General features: G+C 40.0%; 1 protein-coding gene across 4 annotated transcripts in view; it reads left to right on the forward strand.

The window, feature by feature from the left end:
* Nucleotides 1-23960, forward strand: part of CDIN1 (CDAN1 interacting nuclease 1) — a 180039-nt gene that overhangs the window by 90071 nt on the left and 66008 nt on the right. For 2 of the 4 annotated variants that reach the window (XM_045015814.1, XM_045015816.1), the window contains one exon: nt 12523-12628. In XM_045015814.1, the coding sequence (XP_044871749.1) occupies nt 12523-12628 (106 nt within the window). Of the gene's footprint in view, nt 1-12522; nt 12629-20018; nt 20048-21909; nt 22960-23960 lie in introns of those variants that run through there. The other 2 variants (XM_045015815.1, XM_045015813.1) reach the window with 2 other exon arrangements.

Below are 23960 nucleotides of genomic sequence, written 5' to 3' on the forward strand. Positions count from 1 at the left end.
GACTAGTTTGGAATGTGAGGATGTGACCATACATTTTCCAGTTTATGGCAGGCCTCTGCTGCTTAGCTGAAGGCCTTAGCCTAAGAACCAGGCCTCAGACTGTCACAGTAAGAAAAGGCCCTTACACCGGCAGACAGTGATTTTGATTCTTTCTTTTTATACCTCTATAACTAGCTAAGTGATAAGAATACACCTAAATTCTTTGCAGACAGGCCTGAATATCTATATCCTAACAACCACCACCTGAGGCTGAGATCAGAACCATTTATAATGGTCTATCCCCAGAAACTCATGGACCCAGTCAAACACCAAAACATCTTTAGGGGGTAATGCCCCCCACCAAAAGGCCATGGAATGGAGATCCAGCAAATCAGTTGAACCAATCATTTGCCTCATTTTGGCATCCACATCCTCCTCATTGCCCCCACAGATCTCCATGGGTCCTTAATAGCCTGAAAGAGAAGAATCAGGAAGGAAGAAAATTTTGTCAATGGAGAAAAACTGGTAGATGTAGGTAAGTTCTAGCATTCCCATCCTACTGGTGATGAGGATAACATAAGCATCTAGCTCGTCAGACACAAGGAATTCTCAGACTTAACAGCTATTAGATGGAAAAAGTAAGAATTTTGTCTTCTTTGTGATGGGGGTCTACAAACCCCTCACTGAGGCAGAGAAAAGGCTTCAACAGTACTGGGCCAGGAAAGCTATGCCCCTCAGGCATGGCTGAGTTTGCTCCTGAGGAAAAGGAGCAGTATAAAAAGAGCTCCAGCTGCTGAGGCATGGGGGAGGAGAGTAGACTCATAGACTTTAAGGTCAGAAGGGACCATTATGATCGTCTAGTCTGACCTCCTGCACAACACAAGACACAGAATCTCACCCACTCATTCCTATAATAAACTCCTAACCTATGTCTCAGCTATTGAAGTCCTCAGATCATGGTTTAAAGACTTCAAGGTGCAGAGAATCCTCCAGCAAGTGACCCATGTCCTATGCTGCAGAGGAAGGTGAACCCCCCCCCCCCCGCCCGGGCCTCTGCCAATCTGCCCTCGAGGAAAATTCCTTACCGACCCCAAATATGGCAATCACCTAAACCGTGAGCATGTGGGCAAGACTCACCAGCCAGACACCCAGGAAAGATTTCTCTGTAGTAACTCAGATCCCACCTCATCTAACATTCCATTACAGGCCACTGGGCATATTTACTGCTAATAGTCGAAGATAAATTAATTGCCAAAATTAGACTATCCCATCATACCATCCTCTCCATGAACATATCAAGCTTAGTCTAGAAGCCAGATATGTCTTTTGCCCACACTGCTCCCCTTGGAAGGCTGTTCCAGAACTTCACTCCTCTGAGGGTTAGAAACCTTTGTCTAATTTCAAGGCTAAACTTCCTGATGGCCAGTTTATATCCATTTATGCTTCTGTCCACATTGGTACTGATCTTAAATAATTCCTCTCCCTCCCTGGTATTAATCCCTCTGATATATTTATAGAGAGCAGTCATATCTTCCCCCAGCCTTCTTTTGGTTAGGCTAAACAAGCCAAGCTCTTTGAGTCTCCTCTCATAAGACAGGTTTTCCATTCCTCAGATCATCCTAGTAGCTCTTCTCTGTACCTGTTCGAATTCATCCTTCTTAAACATGGGACACCAGAACTGCACACAGTATTCCAGATGAGGTCTCACCAATGCCTTGTATAACGGTACTAACACCTCCTTATCTCTACTGGAAATACCTCGCCTGATGCATCACAAGACCGCATTACCTTTTTTCACAGCCATATCACATTGGCAGCTCATAGTCATCCTTTGATCAGCCAATACCTCTGAGGTCCTCCTCCTCCTCTGTTACTTCCAACTGATGAGTCCCCAGCGTATAATAAAACTTCTTGTTATTAGTCCCTAAATGCATGACCTTGCACTTCTTACTATTAAATTTCATCCTATTACTGTTACTCCAGTTTACAAGGTCATCCAGATCTTCCTGTATGATATCCTGGTCCTTCTCTGTATTGGCAATACCTTCCAGCTTTGTGTCATCCACAGACTTGATTAGCACACTCCCACTTTTTGTGCCAAGGCCAGTAATAAAAAGATTAAATAAGATGGGTCCCAAAACTGATCCCTGAGGAACTCCACTAGTAACCTCCCTCCAGCCTGACAGTTCACCTTTCAGTATGACCCTTTATAGTCTCCCCTTTAACCAGTTCCTTATCCACCTTTCAATTTTCATATTGATCCCCATCTGTTACAATTTAACTAATAATTCCCTATGTGGAACCATATCACATGCCTTACTGAAGTTGAAGTAAATTAGATCCACTGCATTTCCTTTGTCTAAAAAAATCTGTTACCTTCTCAAAGAAGGAGATCAGGTTGGTTTGCCATGATCTACCTTTTGTAAAACCATGTTGTATTTTGTCCCAATTACCATTGATCTCAATGTCCTTAACTACTTTCTCCTTCAAAAATTTTTCTAAGACCTTGCATACTACAGATGTCAAACTAACAGGCCTGTAGTTATCCGGATCACTTTTTTTTTTTCCTTTCTTAAAAATAGGAACTATGTTAGCAATTCTCCAGTCATACAGTACAACCCCTGAGTTTATAGATTCATTAAAAATGCTTGCTAATGGGCTTGCAATTGCATGTGCCAGTTCCTTTAATATGCTTGGATGAAGATTATCTGGGTCCCTCAATTTAGTCCCATTAAGCTGTTCAAGTTTGGCTTCTACCTCGGATGTGGTAATATCTATCTCCGTATCTTCATTCCCATTTGTCATCCTACCATTATCCCTAAACTCCTCATTAGCCTCATTAAAGACTGAGGCAAAGTATTTGTTTAGATATTGGGCCATGCCTAGATTATCCTTAACCTCCACTCCATCCTCAGTGTTTAGCGGTCCCACTTCTTCTTTCTTTATTTTCTTCCTATTTATATGGCTATAGAACCTTTTACTGTTTGTTTTAGTGCCCTTTGCAAGGTTCAACTCTATATGGCTTTTGGCCTTTCTCACTTTATCCCTACATGTTCTGACCTCAATAAGGTAGCTTTCCTTGCTCATCCCTCCCATCTTCCACTCCTTGTAGGCTTTCTGCTTTTTCTTAATCACCTCTCTGAGATGCTTGCTCATCCAGCTTGGTACACAACTCCTGCCTATGATTTTTTTCCCCTTTCTTGGGATGCAGGCTTCTGATAGTTTCTGCAACTTTGGCTTGAAGTAATTCCAGGCCTCCTCCGCCTTTAGATCCACAAGTTCTTCAGTCCAATCAACTTCCCTAACTAATTTCCTTAATTTTTTTAAGTTAGCCCTTTTGAAATAAAAAACTCTAGTCCCAGATCTATTTTTGTTTATCCTTCCATTTAGTTTGAACTGAATTAGCTCATGATCGCTCAAACCAAGGTCGTCCCCTACAGCCATTTCTTCTATTAGGACATTACTACTTACCAAAACCAAATCTAAAATGTCATCAGCTCTTGTTGGTTCAGCAACTACTTGGTGAAGGAATCCATCAGCTATCACATCCAGGAAAATCTGAGCCCTATTATTATTACTAGCACTTGTCCTCCAGTCTCTATCTAGGAAGTTAAAGTCTCCCATGATCGCACCATTCCCGTTAATATTTATTTCATTAGAAACATTGAAGAGGTCTCTATCCATATCCAAATCAGACCCTGGTGGTCTATAGCACAGCCCAAGCACTATCCCAGGGGAGGCTCTAGTAGCTTTCTTTCCCAATGTGATTTTTGCCCAGACAGACTGTCTTATCCGTTCCAGCACTACTTATTTCTTTACAGTCTACCTCGTCATTGATATACAATTCTACTACAGCACCTTTGCCTTTATTTCTGTCTTTCCTAAACAGTACATACCCTTCAATACCTGTACTCCAGTCATGACTACTATTCCACCATGTTTCTGTTATCCCTATAATATCTGGTTTCACTTCCTGCACCAGTAACTCTAGTTCCTCCATTTTGTTACCTAGGCTCCTCACATTTGTGTACAAACATCTTAATTTTTGGTGTTTGGTTGGGGCACACGCACTCAGATGGTATCTCCCGTCTAGTTGGAATCTTCCTGAGTGCGTGCGCCCCACACCTTTCTCAGTTCCTTCTCCACCGTCCTCGGCTGAAGACGGGACTCGGGGCAGTGCTGCCTTTTCTTCCCTGGTCTCTATAGGAAATAGTAACACAGAACATAGAAATAATTATTAATTACTTCCTAGTTGTTTCCCTTCCTTTAGTATAGTTAGTTACTTAGTATACCAAAAAAAGAGCCCCTCAGGCTTGTCTCCTGTTGAGACACTCTCCTCGCCCATCTCTAATTCATAATGCCAGGAGCTTCAGGATTTAAAAGATGCATCTACTGTCAGGACTCCATGCCACGGTCAGATGGGCACTCACACTGTGTGAAGTGCCTTGGGGACACCCACATCCCCGCGAAGTGCCTCCATTGCGCAAGTCTCAAATCAAGAGCTTGTCACGACAGGGATCTGTGGCTCAAAATCATCATGATGGAAAAATCCCTGCAGCCGCTGTCAGAGACGGGAAAGGTTAAACCCGCTCCCACACGCTCCCCAGCCAGATCGGAACCGGTGGGGAGCGTTGCTTCACCCTCCCTGGAGCGGAGGCAAGAAGCACAACAGTCTCACAGAAGAGATTCTAACAAGGGTAGGGGGTCTCCCGCGAGATCCCTACCCTCTGTGCCGACAGCACCAAAGACAGGTGCCTCAGCCTGCTCTAATGCCTCAGCCACGGCTCTGACAGAGAACAGAGGCAGGGACTCAACCTCTCGCGCTGGGAAGGTACTTGTGGATTCGGCCCCTCAGCGCCGCAGATGGCCGCGGCGCAGACACCTCACTCTTCCTCGGCACCGCAAACGGCCACAGCACCGGCACTGCATTTCTCCTCAGCACCAACAACGGCCGTGGTGCCGACAGCGCATTCAGCAGCAACAGTGAAAACGGCTGCGGTGCCCACAGCACATTCAGTTTCGGCGCCAAAAACGGCTGCGGTCCCGACAGCGCGCTCTGCTTCAGCAGCGAAAACAGCTGCGGTGCCGAAGCGCACTCAGCCTCGGCACCGAGCCAGTCTTCTACCCGTGCACCAGCAGCAGACCCCCTGCAGGGCATCTCTAAGCACAATACTCACATTTTCACTTTGTCCTACTAATGAGCTAGAGCAGAGAGCAGGCTCAGCTCAGCCCAGGGAGCAGGAGCAACAGTTTCTCACTCAAAGTGACCTTTCAGTGCCACCTGAGCTTCACTCTCCGCTCCTAGATACACAGGACTCATTTCTTGAGCCGCCACTCTCTCCACCTGAACTGGCTTTCACTGACGGTGACCTTGATTTACAGCAGCAAGCGGAGTTCTCCCCTCCTGCTTCTCCTCCACCGGTGCCTCTACCACCTCAGGTCATGGCTCAGTTTCCCTACTTTGCCCCCCCGTGGGCGGCACCTGGGTTCTCCTACCCTATGCCTTGGCCTCAGTGGTACCCGTGGCAACATCCTCCTACCAATCATCCTCCTTCTGTGCCTCAATCTCCTGCTCCATCCACTTCTAGGGTGCCTGAGCCCCCTCCTGAGACTGGGAGCTACGCACCATATCCTGACTCACCTCACCCTAACTCTCCACTAGCCTCGGATGAAGCCCTCCTCCCTTCACCTCCATAGGCTGTGGAGACTGCAAACAATTTCAATAACTTTTTTAGGAGGGTGGCACTCAGTCAAGATATCCCCTTGGAAGAGGTTCAGGAGACACAACACAAATTCCTCAGAATCTTTCAACTGTCTGTGCCCTCAAAAATCGCGCTCCCTATAAACGAAGCACTCATTGAGCCAGCTGACACTCTCTGGCAAACCCCAGCTTCTTTAGTACCAACTTGCAAGAAGGCTGAACGTAAATACTATGTTCCTGCAAAGGACGCAGACTTCCTATTTTCTCATCCACCACCGAATTCTCTTGTCATGGACGCAGTTGCACAGAGGACAAAACAGTCATAATATCGATCCACGCCACAAGACAAGGACCTTAGACGCCTTGATGTCCTGGGCCGCAAGGTTTATACATCCTCTACACTACAGTTCAGGATTGCAAACTATTCTGCTCTCCTCGCCAGTTATGATTTTGATAATTACAATAAACTTTTCAAATTTGCCTCCTACAGTCCAGAGGATAGAAGAGCAGACTTCAAATCAATCCTGACTGAAGGACAACTGATTTCCAGAACGGCCCTACAGGCATCTTTAGACACGGAGGACACAGCAGCCCATACCACTGCAACTGCTGTGGTTATGCGCAGATCCTCATGGCTCTCTGCGTCCAGCATTCCTAAAGAACTCCAGACCAAAGTGGAGGATCTCCCCTTTGATAAGGACAAACTCTTCTCCAAAAAAACCGATGAACTCCTCCACACCATGAAAGATTCTAGAGTGACACTGCGCGCGCACCCTGGGCATTCACCCATCTCTTCCCAGGAGACGACGATACCAACTCTACCAAAGACCACGCACACATCAGTACTATCGTCTTCAACCCAGACCATACGACACAACTAGGAATTGTACTAGACCCCCCAAGTGCAGACAAAATCAAAATCAAGCCACCACCTTCCGTCCATCGGGCAATATACAACAGTTTTGAAACGTTGGTCAAGGGCTTGTACGACCACCCCTTAATTCCACTGCTTACTTGCCCATTTGGACACCGCCTCCAAAATTTCCAACATGCCTGGCAGCGGATTACACAGGACCGCTGGGTCCTCGAAATAGTTCAGACCGCTTATTCCATCCCTTTTATATCCTACCCTCCTACCCTTCCCCATCCCTCTTCAGGGACCCTTCTCATGAACAATTACTTCGCACAGAAGTGGCACATCTTCTGCAAATAGGCGCAGTGGAACCTGTGCCAACGCAACACCAAGGGACAGGTTTCTACTCCCATTACTTTCTAACGCAGAAAAAGACCGGAGGATGAAGGCCTATACTAGACCTACGCCGACTGAACAAATTTGTGAGGACACAAAGATTCAAGATGGTCACACTGGGCACAATAATACCTGCATTGGATCAAGGGGACTGGTTCACAGCCCTCGACCTACAAGATGCTTACTTCCATATATCAATTCATCCAGCTCACAGACGCTTCCTATGATTCACAATCGGTCAGGACCATTTTCAATACAGAGTTCTTCCTTTCGGACTCTCCACAGCTCCAAGAGTTTTTTCCAAGACCCTAACCGTGGTTGTGGCTCACCTCCGCAAACACGGGGTCACACTGTTCCCCTACCTGGACGATTGCCTCATCAAGGGCGACTCCTATGGCGAGACACTTCAAGCCACGCATTTCGCCATCTCTCTCTTTCACAGCCTAGGCCTCCAAATAAACATCCAAAAATCCACCCTGACACCTACGCAACAGATCGAGTTCATCGGAGCTCATCTCGACTCAACCCAGAGCAGGGCCTCGCTCCCATACAACAGATTCCTCGCTATCACGCAGCTCATACGCACGTTCTCTATTCGTCCCAGGACGCAAACAAGAATCTGCCTACAGCTCCTTGGTCACATGGCAGCCACCACCTTCATGGTTCAACACGCCAGGCTACATATGAGATGTCTCCAGGGCTGGCTCAACTCCAGTTTCAAACCCAACAGACACCCCTTAGGGATGCTGCTAACTCCTCCTCTCAATGTTATAGCTTCCCTACAATGGTGGACAAGTCCAGAAAACCTCTGCACAGGAGATTCCTTCCAGCAACGATCCCCAACGCTCATGCTCATCACGGACGCTTCCCTGATTGTTTGGGGAGCGCATCTAGGGGAACACAGGGCACAAGGCCGGTGGTCCGCATCAGAGACGCATCTACACATAAATCTCTTAGAACTCAGAGCAGTGAGATGAGCGTGCCTTCACTTTCTTCCCCTCATAAAGAACAAATATCTGTGGGTCTTAACAGACAACATAGCATGTATGTACTACATAAACAGACAAGGGGGAGCCCGATCACATTCCCTTTGCATGGAAGCCATTCGACTATGGAATTGGTGCATACGACATCGAATACAAATCATCGCTTCCTACCTACCAGGCTGCCACAACACTACTGCCGACGCACTCAGCAGGCACTTCTCGACAGAACACGAATGGGAACTGCACCCCGCAATACTCCAACAGCTTTTCTCCCACTGGGGCACCCCATCAATAGATCTCTTTGCCACGACCCAAAACCAAAAATGCCCCCTGTTTTGCTCCAGGGCGGGACTCGGGACTGCATCCCTAGGAGATGCATTCCTCATCCCATGGAACAGCTACCTCCTGTACGCCTTCTCACCAATCCCTCTGTTACACAGGGTTATTCGGAAGATCGCGGACGACAAGGCCCAGGTCATCCTTATTGCCCCGGCTTGGCCAAGACAGACGTGGTATCTCTACCTTCTCCGCATGTCCTCCTGTCACCCATGGGCTCTCCCCAACAGGCCAGACCTCCTTTACCAGGACAACGGACGAGTTCTTCACCCCCAGTTTCAAAAGCTCCACCTCACAGCCTGGTTCCTTCATGGTTCCAAACCCATGAACTAGCCTGTTCCGAGCAAGTCCAATATGTCCTCCTGCACAGTAGGAAAGACTCCACTCATAAAACCTACCTGCAGAAGTAGAAGCGTTTCGCTCCTTGGTGCTCACATAAGCATTTAGCACCCAATAACATGACCCTCCCTAACATTCTAGACTACTTCCTGAAACTAAAACAGGACGGACTTTCACTCAGCTCCATCAAAGTGCACCTGGCGGCGCTTACAACCTTCCATGACCTATTAGATGGGTACTCACTCTTTACCCACCTCACCATTAAACGCTTTCTCACGGTCCTGCAAAATCTCTACCCTGAAATTCACCCAACAGTGGCTACATGGAATCTTAACCTCGTTCTTCATGCTCTCATGAAACCTCCATTTGAGCCCTTGGCTACCTCCTCTCATCTCCATATGTCCATGAAGGTGGCTTTCTTAGTTGCCATAACATTGGCAAGGAGAGTTGGTGAAATGAGTGCCCTGATGACCCACCCTCCCTACACAATCTTCGCCAAAGATAAAGTCACTGTGAGACCACATCCTAAATTTCTTCCTAAGGTGGTATCGACCTTCCACCTCAACCAACCTATATATTTACCTAGTTTCTATCCCAAACCTCACAAAACTCTGCAAGAGGCAACCCTGCATACTCTCGACATCAGGCGAGCAATTGCCTTTTATTTAGACAGGACTAAATCATTTCACAAGTCTCCACGACTCTTTGTTTCCATTGCCGAAAGATGGAAAGGTACGGCTATCTCTAAACAACGTCTATCCAAGTGGATCTCTGACTGGATCAGATCCTGTTACCGTGCGAAAAATCTTCAACCTCCCGATGACATTAGAACTCATTCCACTATAGCCATGTTGGCATCCATTGCCTTCCTACACAACGTTCCCATTCCTGACATCTGCAAAGCGGCTACATGGTCATCTGAACACACGTTTGCAAAACACTATGCTCTCATGCAAGACACCACGGCAGACACAATAGTAGGCCATACAGTACTATCTACAGTACTCACTGCCGCATCTCCAAAGTCCCACCAACCATAGTGGGTACTGCTATACATTCACCTAGAGTGGAGCACCCACAGGGACAGCACTCGAAGAAGAAGAGAAAGTTACTCACCTTGCAGTAACTGAGGTTCTTCGAGATGTGTGTCCCTGTGGTTGCTCCACACCCCGCCCTCCTCCCCTCTACTTTGGAGTACTGGTATGATTCTCCATGGTAGAGAAGGAACTGAGGAGGGTGTGGGGCGCACGCACTCAGGAAGATTCCAACTAGACGGGAGATACCATCTGAGTGCGTGCGCCCCAACCAGGCACTGCTACCGAAAATCTCTGATCAACAGTGCTGGGACGCACCGTCACCTAGAGTGGAGCACCCACAGGGACACACATCTCGAAGAACCTCAGTTACTGCAAGGTGAGTAACTGTCTCTTCATCAGCCCTGAGATACTGGGAGTTTGGTGCAAAGGACTATAACATAACAGCAGACATTGGATGGGGTAGCAAGTGACCCAAGGGAAGGTGAACTAGAGGTGAACCAAGCCTAGACCAGCCCATGCTGTCATACTTTCAGGGCCCTGGACCGGGCAGAGCAGAGGACTCTGGTCCCCCTATCCATCTCAGATTCCCCTACACCTAGCCCTGGGACTGGTAGAGCCAGGGGTTCACTGACAAGGAAGCTGACCCAGTTGAACCCCATCCAGGGATCCCATACACAGTAGGTGAAAAGAGAGACTGTGGCAGCAGGCCCAGACCACTAGGGTTGTTGGTTTGGTCAACAAGCCCACTATGTCCTCCATAATAGCAGTTGCTGAATGACCCTTCGTAAGTCATCACCTTAACCAAGAAGAGTTATTCCACACATTTTCAGAATCTAGCACCTCTCTTTTCAACGATATGTCAATGTATTTTTCAGAAAAAATCAGGAACAAATGGAAGCACTATATGAGAACTGAGCCATTATCTGTTACCCAGGTTTTTGCCTTTCTTGGTGTTTCAAGCATCTAGGACTCTTACTAGCAAAATCATCAACATCTGCTTTGATGAGAGAGATCTATCATCATTTACTCTAAATCATGCAATTATCTAGCCAGTATTTAAGGTATAATCACTCAACACAATATTCTTCTCCACTATGTAATCACTGTTTTATGAGAAAGCATTTTTAAAAGATCCAAAGGGATGTCTTCCACTCCACCTAGATATTTTCAATATTCTGGACTCCTCTCCCTCAGTTTTCAAGAACAGAGATGGGGCTGGTGGCAACAATAGATTACCATGGACAAAGGCCATACATCCACACTCAAACAACTGGACCTCTCCACAGTATTTGATACATTCAACCATGATAGTCTGCTGTCCCACCACAGAGACTTGGCAGGATTACACTGAGATGGCTTAATTACGTGCTGTCAGGCCACACTCATAAAGTTGCAATGAACACCTATTCCTTCACTTCCAAAGCTCTCATCTGTGCAGTTTCACGGATCTGTCGTCTCACCAGTCTTGTTGAACCTATTAAGAAGATTGTGAAACAGCACTGACTAAAAATCTAGCAAAAAAATTATGATATCTAGCTATTAATCTCTTTCATATAAAACACAAACATCACCATCTCCCACCTATCCAGCATCCTGGCTGTGATGAACCAGATGAAGAGCAACTGACTGTAGTTAAAACATTGGAAGGCTAAAGGAGATGTTGGTTGGGAAAGGCAAGTACTTTGGAAAACTTGCTATTTTAGTTATGTTAGTCTGTAACATCACCTCTTTGGTTGGTTAAAACAGTCCATGGATTTGCTGTCTGTCTGTACGCTTCACTGCTCTACGTATCCTAATAGCTGTATAATGCACCTTTTTTACTCCCTATCTATGGCTGGCAGGAAGACAACTAACTCCCCCTCTTATCAGACTGTGATTCTCTACTTAGATATAAAAAGGCAAACTTTTTAAAATGCTACAATTGATGTAAAATACAAGAGCCTGTCTGGCTTTGCAGCACAAACTTCTGAGAGCACATCGTCCAAAGTCAAACTTAATGTTTTGTTCTTCAGGCATTAGTAAGCTAGACACTACAGTTGTAGGTGCTGTAGAAAACTCTACAAAAGAAAGGTCTTCAAAGCTCTTCATGGCATTGTCCCAAGTTACCTGGAGGGAGACCGGCTCATCTTATATTGGCATAACTTCCCACTGGAAAAATTGGTCAACCTCAGGAGTGAAACCTTGTTTGTGCAGGAGATGGGCCTCTCATGGTGACTGGCCCCCGGGTTGCAAGTTTGCTCCTGGAAGACACCATGAACCACAGTATCTTCAGAGAAAAACGGAAAAGTTACTTCTTTGACACATCCTTCCTACATTAATAGCACAGAACACATCCCCACAAAGGTGACTCCAAAGAGAAAAGGGAGAAAATATATACGTATATACAGTTCATAATTTTCAGTATTGTGGGGTGAGTTTCTGTTGTTTGTCTGCTCCCTCTACTACCCCAACATACAGCGCTGAAAAGTTTCTGCTGCAATAGCTCATCTACGTGCCTCTGCATTCGCCAGGTGTTTCCAGCCCCTTTCCTGACACCTAAGAGGGAGAGCAAGGGGGAAATGGGTATAGCTGTACTTCTGTCCTCAGTATTCTGGCTCCTTTTTCATTGAGCAACTGTTTCTACTGGCTTAAGTGCATTCAAAGGAATTTTGGAGCACACAGTAATTAAAGTTAAATTGAGAGAATTGTAGGTAAACACTACTGTTTGGTTCTTAGATTTTTGTTTCAAAAAATATTCATTGCAAATGTTTGAAAGATGGTTTACAAGTATACAACTGTGCCTCAAGTATAAGTCATATGGTAGCAAGAAGACTAATGTAGAACTTTACAAATCTTTTGTGGTCAGATTTTCAGAGCTTGCATTCATTTTATATTAGTAATGCTTTGTCCCCCTAGCTGTTGAAGGACATATAATTCACTGGATTGAAAGCAAAGCTTCATTTGGTGATGAATGTAGTCACCAGGCCTATCTGCATGACCAATTCTGGAGCTACTGGAATAGGTAGGTTTCCATTATTTTTCTTCATAGATGAAGAGTACTAAATTAAAAGCTCATAAGAATTTCTGTAGCTGGAAAAAATGGTGGTAGCTTTTATTTATGTGTGTTTTTCATTAAACCATGTGAGTCAAATGTATACTGGGAGTCTAATGCATTGCCATTTAGAATCAAAGTTCCTGAATCAAGGTAAAATGCATAAATATTTGTTTCAAATTCTCATAATGATTGTCATTTAAAATCATTTATGTCTGTCTTAGAGATATAATTACCGTAGTAGACATTGTAGTCAGCTGTTTTGTGAGAGGAACGAAGTATCTCAATTCAATTACTCAAAGATAAAGAGGGAAATTTTATTGATACTATTTGTGAAGACTTTCAATAGTTGTAAGACAGCCAAGAGATCAGATTACAGTGTACCCAGTTCCATCTAGATTGTATAACAAGCAGGCTCTCCAAATCAGGAATTAGATTGTCCAGTGACTGCTGTTTATGGACATTTTTTCCTTTGTATTCATAAGGAAGTGCATAACACTCTTAGTAGGAAAAGAAGATGGAATAAATAGCTGCATGAGTGTTAGAGAAAAGCAATTACTTGATGCTTCACAAAATTTGTAGATGGAGGGGACAATATGTTGTTAGAATAAAAAGATATTTACTCCTAAAGAATGTTTAGTAAAAGTAGTACTTGGTTTTCCTTCACTATTATCCTTACAACAGTCCTCATCATTAGCAGCTACAATGAGTTGAATTCGCCTTTTGCAATAAAACATACCATTGCAGAAAGGAAGTTGCAGTGATTATTTATTTTTTGTGCCGTACATGGCATCTGGCCTATTTAGTTTTGGGGTGTAGCAAAACACAATAATTTCTACCTTTTTGAGTCTGATGTCACCTGCAGAAGCACCCTTTACTTATACCAGTCAACCAACAGATTTCTTTTGTATTTATTAACTAGGTACCTGTTCATTTTGACATAGTAAAAATAGTGAGAACAACATTTCTAACTGTGTTGGAAGTGAAGTACATTTAAGGTTGTGTTGCCAAAATTAGGATGATTGGACTTTAACAATAATATTGCTTTGTTTCAGCTTGAAATTCTGCTAATAATGAAAATTACTGTAAATATATTTCATTGTGCTATACTTCCAGTTCATCTGAAGAAATCTAGAAGTCCCATTACCCAGTCTAGGATTGATTATTCTGTGAACTAAGAATGTAATACCACCTTGATTAAAGAAACTGGATAGACTCCATTGTTACTTTGTGTAAGGACTGTAACAATCAGTTATAGCCACATTAGTAGACACTACTGCAGTATACTAACAAGTACATAGATATCTACAAGAGACAGATTAAATAATAATTAGTAAGTGCACTGTGGATGATTTACTGCAAGTACATGTAAAGTCAAATATAACAATTTACTTTTTCCATCATTTGCAAGCCTGGATACTGCATCTCTAGACTCTGTAATACAATTTCTGGAGAGTCCCAGGAGAAAACTTGACACAGTTATTAGCTGAAGTAACTTTACTATATATGAAGAAGACACTAGCAAAATGTCGTCTTTGACACTGATATTAGAATAATGATAATTCCACATAATGAGAGAGAAGCATTTCTTCTTCTCTGTTTGAATATGAATAGCAAGTCTTCCCTCCAATGAATTCTTTTTCCCCTTTAATTGTAATCTAAATGTCTCTAGTCCTGTGCTTATATGTAAAAAGAGAGCATGAATAAATAAGAACAAATTTCCTGTATGTATTTTAAAGTAATATCTACACTTTTGAAATGTAAATTGACATTCATTTCTAATTAATACGTTAAGCCTGATATTAAAACACCTGTTTACATCTAAAATCATAATGGTAAAATGAAAATAATCTTAGAAGCCCTTGTGGCGGGTTCGGTCACAAAGACTCGCCTCGAGACAGTCACTTGATGAGCTGGGATACCGAGAACAACCTTCCTGCCAGAACAGGCACCCCTCCACTCCTGTCTTGCTGAGTTAGACACTCCAGTCAGCTCCAGCACAGACCTAGAGGTTAGACCATGCCTCTCTGCAGTTCACTGAAACTGAGATTCACTTAGCCTAGGGACGTCTCAGTTAACAGGGACTTTCCCAGCGCCCAATGTTCAGCCTTTCTGGGAGCCTGAACCCCAAGTAAATCTGTTTTACTCTGTATAAAGCTTATACAGGGTAAATTCATAAATTGTCCGCCCTCTATAACACTGATAGAAAGAGATGCACAGCTGTTCGCTCCCCCAGGTATTAATCACTTTGTCTGGGTTTATTAATAAACCAAAGTGATTTTATTAAGTATAAAAGTAGGATTTAAGGGGTTTCAAGTAATAACAGACAGAACAAAGTAAGTCGCCAAGCAAAATAAAGCAAAAACATGCAAGTCTAAACCTATACATTAAGAAACTGATTACAGGTAATATCTCACCCTCAGAGATAAGCTTCTTTCACAGACTAGACTCCTTCCTAGTCTGGGCCCAAACTTTTTCCCTAGTACAGTGCTTGTTAGTTTCAGCAGACATCTTAGGTGGTAAGCAGGTTTTTTTTCTCATTACTGGCAGCCCCTTTTGACCTGCTCCACCTCCTTCTATAGCTTTGGCACAAGGCAGGAATCTTTTGTCTCTCTGGGACCCAACCCCTCCTTCTGAATGGATTTATTATCATTTCATTTCATTATCAGGTGACATGGTTACATGTCACTGTAAGACCCCTAGTCTCCATTCCTCATGGGCTGGCCCACACATAAACAGGAAGGCTTTCAAGTAACTAAGGCCATTTACAACTGATTGTTTCTGGAACACCCTTAACAGCCTCCACTTAATATGTTTACATCAGTGATACAAGTTTATATCTTATCCTCCTAACTCCAGATATAGAAATAATACATGCAAACAAATAGGATGAACACACTTAGTAGATTACAAGCTTTCTAATGACACCATACAAGGGGTATTTAGCATAAAGCATATTCCAGTTATGTCATATTCATAAGCATATTTCCATAAAGCATATGGAGTGCAACGTCACACCGATGGAACCAAAAAGTGTGTTTGACTGATAAGAAAGGTAGAAATTTATAGGATTCAGTTCAGATCACATACAATTTAGTATTTGTTTTTTGTTTCATGGATTACATATTGACTATCAGGATTTATCACACAAGAAAAAACTGGAAATTGGAACATCAGAATTATAATCTTTTTTTCTACTAAGATGTTTGAAAGAGCTTGACATCTGTTCATCCAAATAATCTTTAAGTAATAATTTTATCGGTTTGGTTGAAGTAAAGGAAAATTATTTTGTGGGTATGTTGAAATCATGCATTTTTATAACAGCTTCACTAGTCTTCAACAGTATGTGGGCTTAGAAAGTTGTACCAGTGAGTTGAAACCTAGTGGTTTGACAACCAGATTTAGAGGAAACCTTGGGAGTTGCATTTGTCAAGTAGCTAGGAAAACTGTTCATGCATACCCAGTATCCAGAGCTTCATTGGCAGCCCACACATAAAGAACTGAAAGGTCATTCTTCTTCCTGCAGTATGATGGTTTGTTGACATATTTTGACACACTGGTACAATGCTGAAAGTTTTTGACCTTACTGCAACACTGGGAGACTTAGGGTCAGTTTAGTTATCTGACGCTTGTAGAATTTCACACATGCTACATTTTTTTGTTTTTTGTAGGTTTATTGTTGGATTTTTTTGTTTTGGTTGTTTTGGGGCTCCTCTGTCAGAAGTAGTAAACTAGTTTTAGAAAATGGACATGAATGGTCTTAGAGTTTTATGATCACTTTTTATTATTCAACCAAATTATCCTTGTCTAAACAGAAAATGCACATTCAACAATTTACGACTTAAACATTCTTTTTATGAAAACTAAATTAATTACTCTTATAAAGTCTGTTGTCTGCTAATTTTAATAGCAGGTAGTGAAGATAGTCTTATTAGTAGACCAAAAAAAAGCATTTCTAAACTAAAAGGGGAGCCAGTTGTTTAAAATTGTCTGTTTATCAGTGCACCAGCTTTGTAAATAAATCAAGAATATCAGTATCTGTCCTGATCATACAAAATAATCAATATGTGCATACAAACATACATGTGCATTTTATAAAAAGCAAGATCCCACATGTACCTTATTTTCAACAACTTTGTACATAAATCCTTGTTGTGGCCATATTGTTTAATGAGATTTACAAAAATATCAACACATATTCTGACTAATAATGTAGTTTGTGCAAAGAATTTGTTCAAAACAAGTAGCCTGAAATAATTTGTTTCAGTGTTTGGGAAATAGTCTTATCCTTAACAAGATGATTTAGAGAGTTGAACATGTGGTTTCAGTGAGAAATATCTACATCTTGTGTTGACAACTACTACAGTTGTATTAATTTCCAGGATCATTTGATTGTTTCACTCTGTATCAAAAGTCACTTGTGCATTGCCAAAGCAAAGAGGGAACAAATCCACATAAAATTTAGATTAAAATTTAAATTTGAATGATAAATGTCAATTAAACATGAATTACAATATATTTTTCCATATAAAATGTTTTATACACATATCTCAAATTAGGATATTCATTATAAATGGATTAGAACCTATCCTTTGACTGCTAGATTATTGCATTCTCAGCTTTTACAGTAGTATACAGGGCACTATATATCTTTGAATTATTTTTCTCCACCCTTTCAGATATTGTTATGTCACTGGAGACTATCACGTAGTACAGATAGAGCACTTTCAGCTTCCACATACATTACCGCAAGGCTTCAGCTCCAATTTCCCTGGTATTTCTCATTCAGATTAGACAAGCATCTAAGTTTATGTACAATATGAGCTGACAGCATAGATCCTGCTATGTTTGCCAAAGGCCTGGTCACAGACACTCCACTATGTCAAAGAATGTCAGTCCTCACAGACCTTACCTTTCAGAACTCCTTGTAATTTTTAATTGACATTTACATCTGACATTTTCAATGTATTTCTTATTGTTGAGTCTTTATCTACCTAGGAATATCTTTAAAAAACTTCTGTAAACTATTACATCATATATTTTAATTTAACAAGGCCAGGTTGCTTGCTGAAACTCAAGAATAACCAAATTTACCTCCCCCTCCTCCATGTAATTCAGTAAGTGTTCTTCTAATCCATTTGAAGCGACAATTGTGTGGGTATTGAGTGTGTGAAAGGAGTGTTAACTTGTAGTATAAATGTGCAAAACATAATTGTGTTTATTGTTGGCCACACTCTGTGTGCAATAAAGATACCATAATCTTCTGAAAAATTGTGTATACTACTACACACACATACATAAACAGCAGAACACTTTAAATAAAACAAAGCTTAGAATATGTAGTGTACTTGCATATTGTATAATGTGATGTATTTTCTCAAAAACTGAAACTTTTTCATTTTAGTTTCAAAGATGAAAAACTTAATATTAATATAAGTATAATTATCCATCTACTAGAACTTAGAATAAGGAAGTACAGTTGATAATAAATGTCAAAAAGCCCAGAACTAACAGAAGCATTTTGTCACAAATAATGCTGCTTTTCCTCTAATTAGTTAATTTACATTTTACAAATTAAGGACAAAATTCAGACAGAAAATAATCTAGTAGTATATCATAGCTTTACTGACCTGTATTTGTATCTGCCAAATTTAAGTTAATTAGAAATGTAGATGCTGTTTGTTTTATCTGTCAAAAAGCTCATCTTACCAAAAAAAAAAAAAAATCTACACACACTTTTCTCCCCAACATTTATCATCTAAATAATAGTCTTGCCAAGATGGCAGCCTCATAATAAACTCTTTTCAGTGGAGTGATGGGTAATGAAGCTTGCTTGTGAAGGCAGCGAAAAATGTTGTCTAGCCAAATGTGTGCATATGATGGCTAGAGAATCAGTGGACTTTCTCAGTCATCAATCTTTTTAGTAGCCTCTTATACATCTGAATATTTTGATAGATGATCTAATAATTGAGTTATCTATCTTTCTAACTATCAGAGTTGCATAAAAATTATTCTCACATGCTACTGAATATTAAATATATTAGGCTCTCAGTAAATTTTTCAAAAAAGGGCCAAAAGGTGGAAGAATTTTCTTATAAAAACACCTTTATCTATTAATATTAAATTACTATAACTGGAGTATAAAACTACTTGTATTAATATATGAAAAAAGGTAAATAAAGTCAAAAGCCAATTAGAGACAGAACTCTTCCACAGTAAGTAAAGCACGTGAAAACAAGAGGCTGAGTGGATTTGAAAAATTTAAGTGCAGCTCGAGATGTAAAATGAATTTTTTTTGTTTGGTCTGTGCCGGGCTAAAGGACAGCAGTCTTGTTTAATGTTGCACAAATTCCCTGTGCCTTGGAGATCTTTACTTAGGAGTAGATAAATATAGTGTCAATATGGACTTCAAATTACCTTTCAGTCTTTTTGAGAGTGGTTCTTTCAGGTTAAAGATGAGGAAACTGAGATTATGTATAGAAGATGGCTGCATTATGGTGTACCCTGGGAGGTAATATGGATTGTGGGGACTTCTTGTTTCTTAAACACAAGAAACTGCCTTCACAGAGCTACAGTTATCTATTTTAGGTTGGAGAAGGCAGTTGAGATTTTTGCATTAAGCACATCAACATCTCTATAACAAGTAATTCCTTTTAAGATGCCAAGACAAGATTTTTTTTTTATTTTTTTTAAAAGACCCTTTAAAAGTTAGGGAAAATAGAATTAGATCATTGAAATGTGTTATGATGTGGAAATTGGTCTTTAATGGGTCAGCTGAAGATCATAATTTTAATAATAGCAAAAATGTTAATGCTCTCATCACAGCAAAGAAGATCTCTTTTGTTGTGTTAGTTTTATGCAAATGTCAGCAGTGTGGTTTATGTTGAAGGGCACTCACATGAGCAATTTAGGCCTTAATTTTCAATAGTTTATAAGATGGACTTTTTTTAATAAATCCTTCATGATTGCTTTACTGTACTGAATATTAGGGACCCGATATCTAATTGGGTATATTAGGTTGCTGGCAGAGATCATATCAATCATACCAGATCAGAATTTAAGTATTGTGTTTATTGTAAATCTCATAAACAAAGCTGTGATTTCAGTACTGCATAGCCTGTGTGAACAGATTTGATTATGCATAAAACCTGCTGTGCAGTGACTTTTTCCTTTTGTCACTCCAATTCTGAGTTTAAAATCTATGGCACTTTTCATCTAAGTTTCTCAGAACACCACACTGGCAAGATACAGTGGACATACGTTTCCATGCAATAGGAGATACCTGATTAGTTTTCTAACTCTGCCTTAGGTTTTTCTATTGAACCTGTAACTATCGTATCTAAATACTTCCTGTTCTTAGGCAAGTCACTGAGATGCTGGCCACTGAAGGTAGGAAACTATGTACATGATTCAGCAAGATATTTAAGCATGTTCCTAACTTTAAGCACTTGGGTATTAACATCATCGTTTAACATTTATATTATGATAGAATCTGTATGCCACCCAGGTGGGATCTTGTTGGGCTAGACACTGTACAAACATATGTAGTACTTAACAGTCCTTTCATTGATTTCAGTGCGGTTACTCATATAGTTAGTTAGATATGTAGTTACGTACCTTACTGAATCAGGGTCTATATCTCTGAGAGAGAGCGAGGGGATGGGGATATAGGTTAATACATTTTATATAGGAGTAAAATGGTGCACAGAAGTTTAATGACTTGCTGAGTGTCACCAGACATTGCAAGAGCTGGGAACTGAGCCCTGAATTCTGACTCCCAGTCCCCTTCTCTGACCATCATCATACCATTTTCAGAAGTTGTATTTGTGCTCAAGTACACATTTATATTTACACTATGTAAAATGTAAAATTTAGCGCACACACTATGCAAGTGTCACTAAAACCCAGAAATATGTCAATAAAAACAAATTATAATAAGTTAGAATTATTTACATTATTATGAGTGGAACTTACGTAACTACATAAGAGACTAAAATTGTTTATCCATAATAAAAATATTTGAATTATTCAAAGCTTCTGTTTTTTCTTGACTACCTCTGGTTTCTTTTGACTTTATGTCAAATAATTATTTTAATTATTGCTTATTTACGAACATAGAAATTTCTAAACATACATATATATATACACACACACACACACACAGTATATTTATAAACATTTTTAGATTGTCAATAGTTCTTTTGGACTAGTCTTTTCCTCTTTTAATCAGGAGTAGCAAACATCTGTGTTCTTTTTGGTTTGTCTTTGATTAGCATGGCCTCATCCATCACTGGTCTTTGATATGAACACCAAGAAGTCATGTCCTTTTGTTTTAAATGATAAATATGACTTTGTCATGAATATTCATATGCATTCCAGGATTTACATCTGAATTGTCAAAAAGTAACTGCATAGCTTCTGTGATATGTGAAATAAAGTTTTTAATTTGTCATGGATAGACCTTAGACACTGACGTTACAAGGCTGTGTTAGCTATGATGCTGAAGAAAAGTTGTCCTTCGCCCACTGTTTTTCTAAGATTTGTCGTTTGTCAACAAGAGGCAATCTGCCGCGGGAGGGTCTCTGCAGATATTCCTATTTGCGTGGTCTGAGCCTGTCTCTTCAGTTTTCATTGTTTAGGTCTGATGTCTAGTTAGTTCTTATCAAAACTAATACCATCTGAAGTACCAGGCTTCCAGTGGTCACACAACCAACATCAAGATTTCTTCAGTCTGACTGTTATTATTAAAGACAGTATCTCTTTAAACTTGAGCTTTGTTTCAACGTCTCTATCAATTAAATCTTGTAAATGTATTTCCTTGAAGGTTTCACTGTGTGTGTGTGTGTGTGTGTGTGTGTGTAATATCTAAATTATATAAAGTGCTACACATTAGTAATTATAAATTATGAAAATACATGTTTAGAGCCTGACGATTTAAGACATTTAATTCCTTTTTATTTTAGTTCAGAAGAAGTTTAGTAAAAGTTCCCATGGAAAAGGCTGTGCATTCCCATAATAACTGGGTCCATGATGAAAATTAGCCTAGAGTTTATGATTGTAGTCTTGTTTGATTTCTTTATGTTGTGGCTTTTCAAATAGCTAACAGAGTTCATCAATTTAATTTAAAATGTCTAATTAGAATTTAAAACTAAGATAAGTAAAAGAAAATTATTCTTCTGACTTCCAGTTACTAAGTGTTGTGTATCTTTATATGGATTTTACCTCTTATGCATATATTTTTTAAATTGCAGACTGTTTCCTAAGTTTGCTGAACATTGCTGAGTGCAGCAGAAAGCAATCTTTCATTTATTTGCTTCAGAAGGAAAACTGTTTTGTACCCTTGAAATACAGCCCTGTACATTAATTGAGATTTTTGTCCTATAGTGAGTGAGAGTTTTTGAGACACTTACGGTCTAACCCAACTTGAAGAAGGCAATGATGGCAGTGAGCTTCTGTCCAGAGTTAATCAGCTGCAGAATTTGTAAATTTCATATGTGTCAAAGTTGAAAATGCTAGCACTCTAATAGAAGCTTGAAAAGGTTAGATCTGATAAAAGCCGTCAGCAGTTAAAGAAAGTGATTTATGGGACTGTAATGACACAAAATGCCTCATTTATCACTCATCTATAGATAGGTTAAGGTTTCTGTGTCATACCTTAAAAACTTGACCACTTAGAATTGTCAAAATAAGTACATAATTGCCCATCATACATTTCAGTTTGAATTTCCTTCACTTGAATTTTGGTAATTTTATATCCGATTACTGTTGTACTTTTCATATTATTTCTTTTAAAGTCATTCATATTTCATATTTGTTTCAAACTGTATGGTCACTGATCTGTTTTGAACTTTTATTAGCTAAATCTCTTGATCTGAGTTTATCTTGTTTATTTACATTTTCATTTGACCTAACCTATTTTCTTTTCAGTTAATGATTCATTTTCATTTGTCTTACACTACTAATGTCCATCAGGAGTTTACGGATCTCTAATTCATTCTGTATACTTCCTCTTAAAACTATAGCACAAGACTTAAATGCGACAGTTATTAATATGTTTACAGTTGCAGTAATTTGTTATTGTTTAGCTCCACACAAATTAAATTTAATCAGAAACTACCAGTCCTGTTAAATGATCCTAAAAACAAAATATAAAAATGTTAGCAGAAATAATAAATGTACTTTTTCTTGACCAGATTCATTGAGAATAACAGCTAGCATTTTTCCTGTACACTTTAAAAATTTAAATTAAAGACAAAATATCAAATTCCAAATTTGTGGACTGTTTTTTCTTAAAGTGTTTACAGCTTTGTCATAATGATGGTGAGCAAATACAAACAAAGATAAGAATTTATTAGAAATCCATACAGAAGACTACATTTAGAAAGTGCAGTAGTTATTTGAAAGACAATGCTAATATTGTCAGTTGGATTCAGAAGGACATAATATAAAAATTAAATTGACACTTGTATAAAAAATTAAGAAAAAAGGTTACCTATCTCTTTCAAGTATAAAATCAAGCAGGGATAAAAGGACAGTCCAAACTGAATAACTTATTCATTTATTTTATAGAACAAAAAAATAAACTTACATTTTTGTCATCTTCAACAATTTATGACCCCAGTTGTACAGTATTCTGTTTGTTCAGCGATGACCTTCCAGGTTCGATTTAAAAAGAAGTCAGAAGCATTTGTCATGTCTCCTTGATCTTGTCCAGAGGTACCTATTATAATTGTAAAGGACTAATAAGGTTGTTCATAATACAACATGCTGACAACTTTTTAAAAAATATTTTTCTTATTCTCGTCTGTCTTAAGAAAAAACATAACTTAGTACAACATATCTTTTAACATTTGATTGAGACAACAACATAAAGAACTTCTGCCACAGAAACTAGATTTACTTGTAAGGGATATGCTCTATGACCAGCTAATCTCAAATTCATATAGAATATTTCCTAAAGCATTTCTGTATCTAAGATACACTTTATACTTTATATCTTGTATATAATTGCTATATAGAAATGTTTGGACGGTATACATGCTGAATTCCTTTCATAATGTGAAAGAAACGTCTTAATAACATGTTTGTGTCAAAAAGGGTGCAGTACATTAATATAAGAATTCTTCAGTTTAGAAAAACTGCAGTTTCGGAAATTTGTTTGTATTATCTGTTATAACATTTTATAAAGCATATGTCTGTTGCTCTAAATGTATAATGGCAAATATTTATTATAATACATTTACCAGATTTGTTGTAATTACCATATGGTAATTCCTTCCATCCACATGTTGTCCTCCTCACG

The sequence above is a fragment of the Mauremys mutica genome, chromosome 4, assembly GCF_020497125.1.
Source record: "Mauremys mutica isolate MM-2020 ecotype Southern chromosome 4, ASM2049712v1, whole genome shotgun sequence".
Classification (NCBI taxonomy): Eukaryota; Metazoa; Chordata; order Testudines; family Geoemydidae; genus Mauremys; species Mauremys mutica.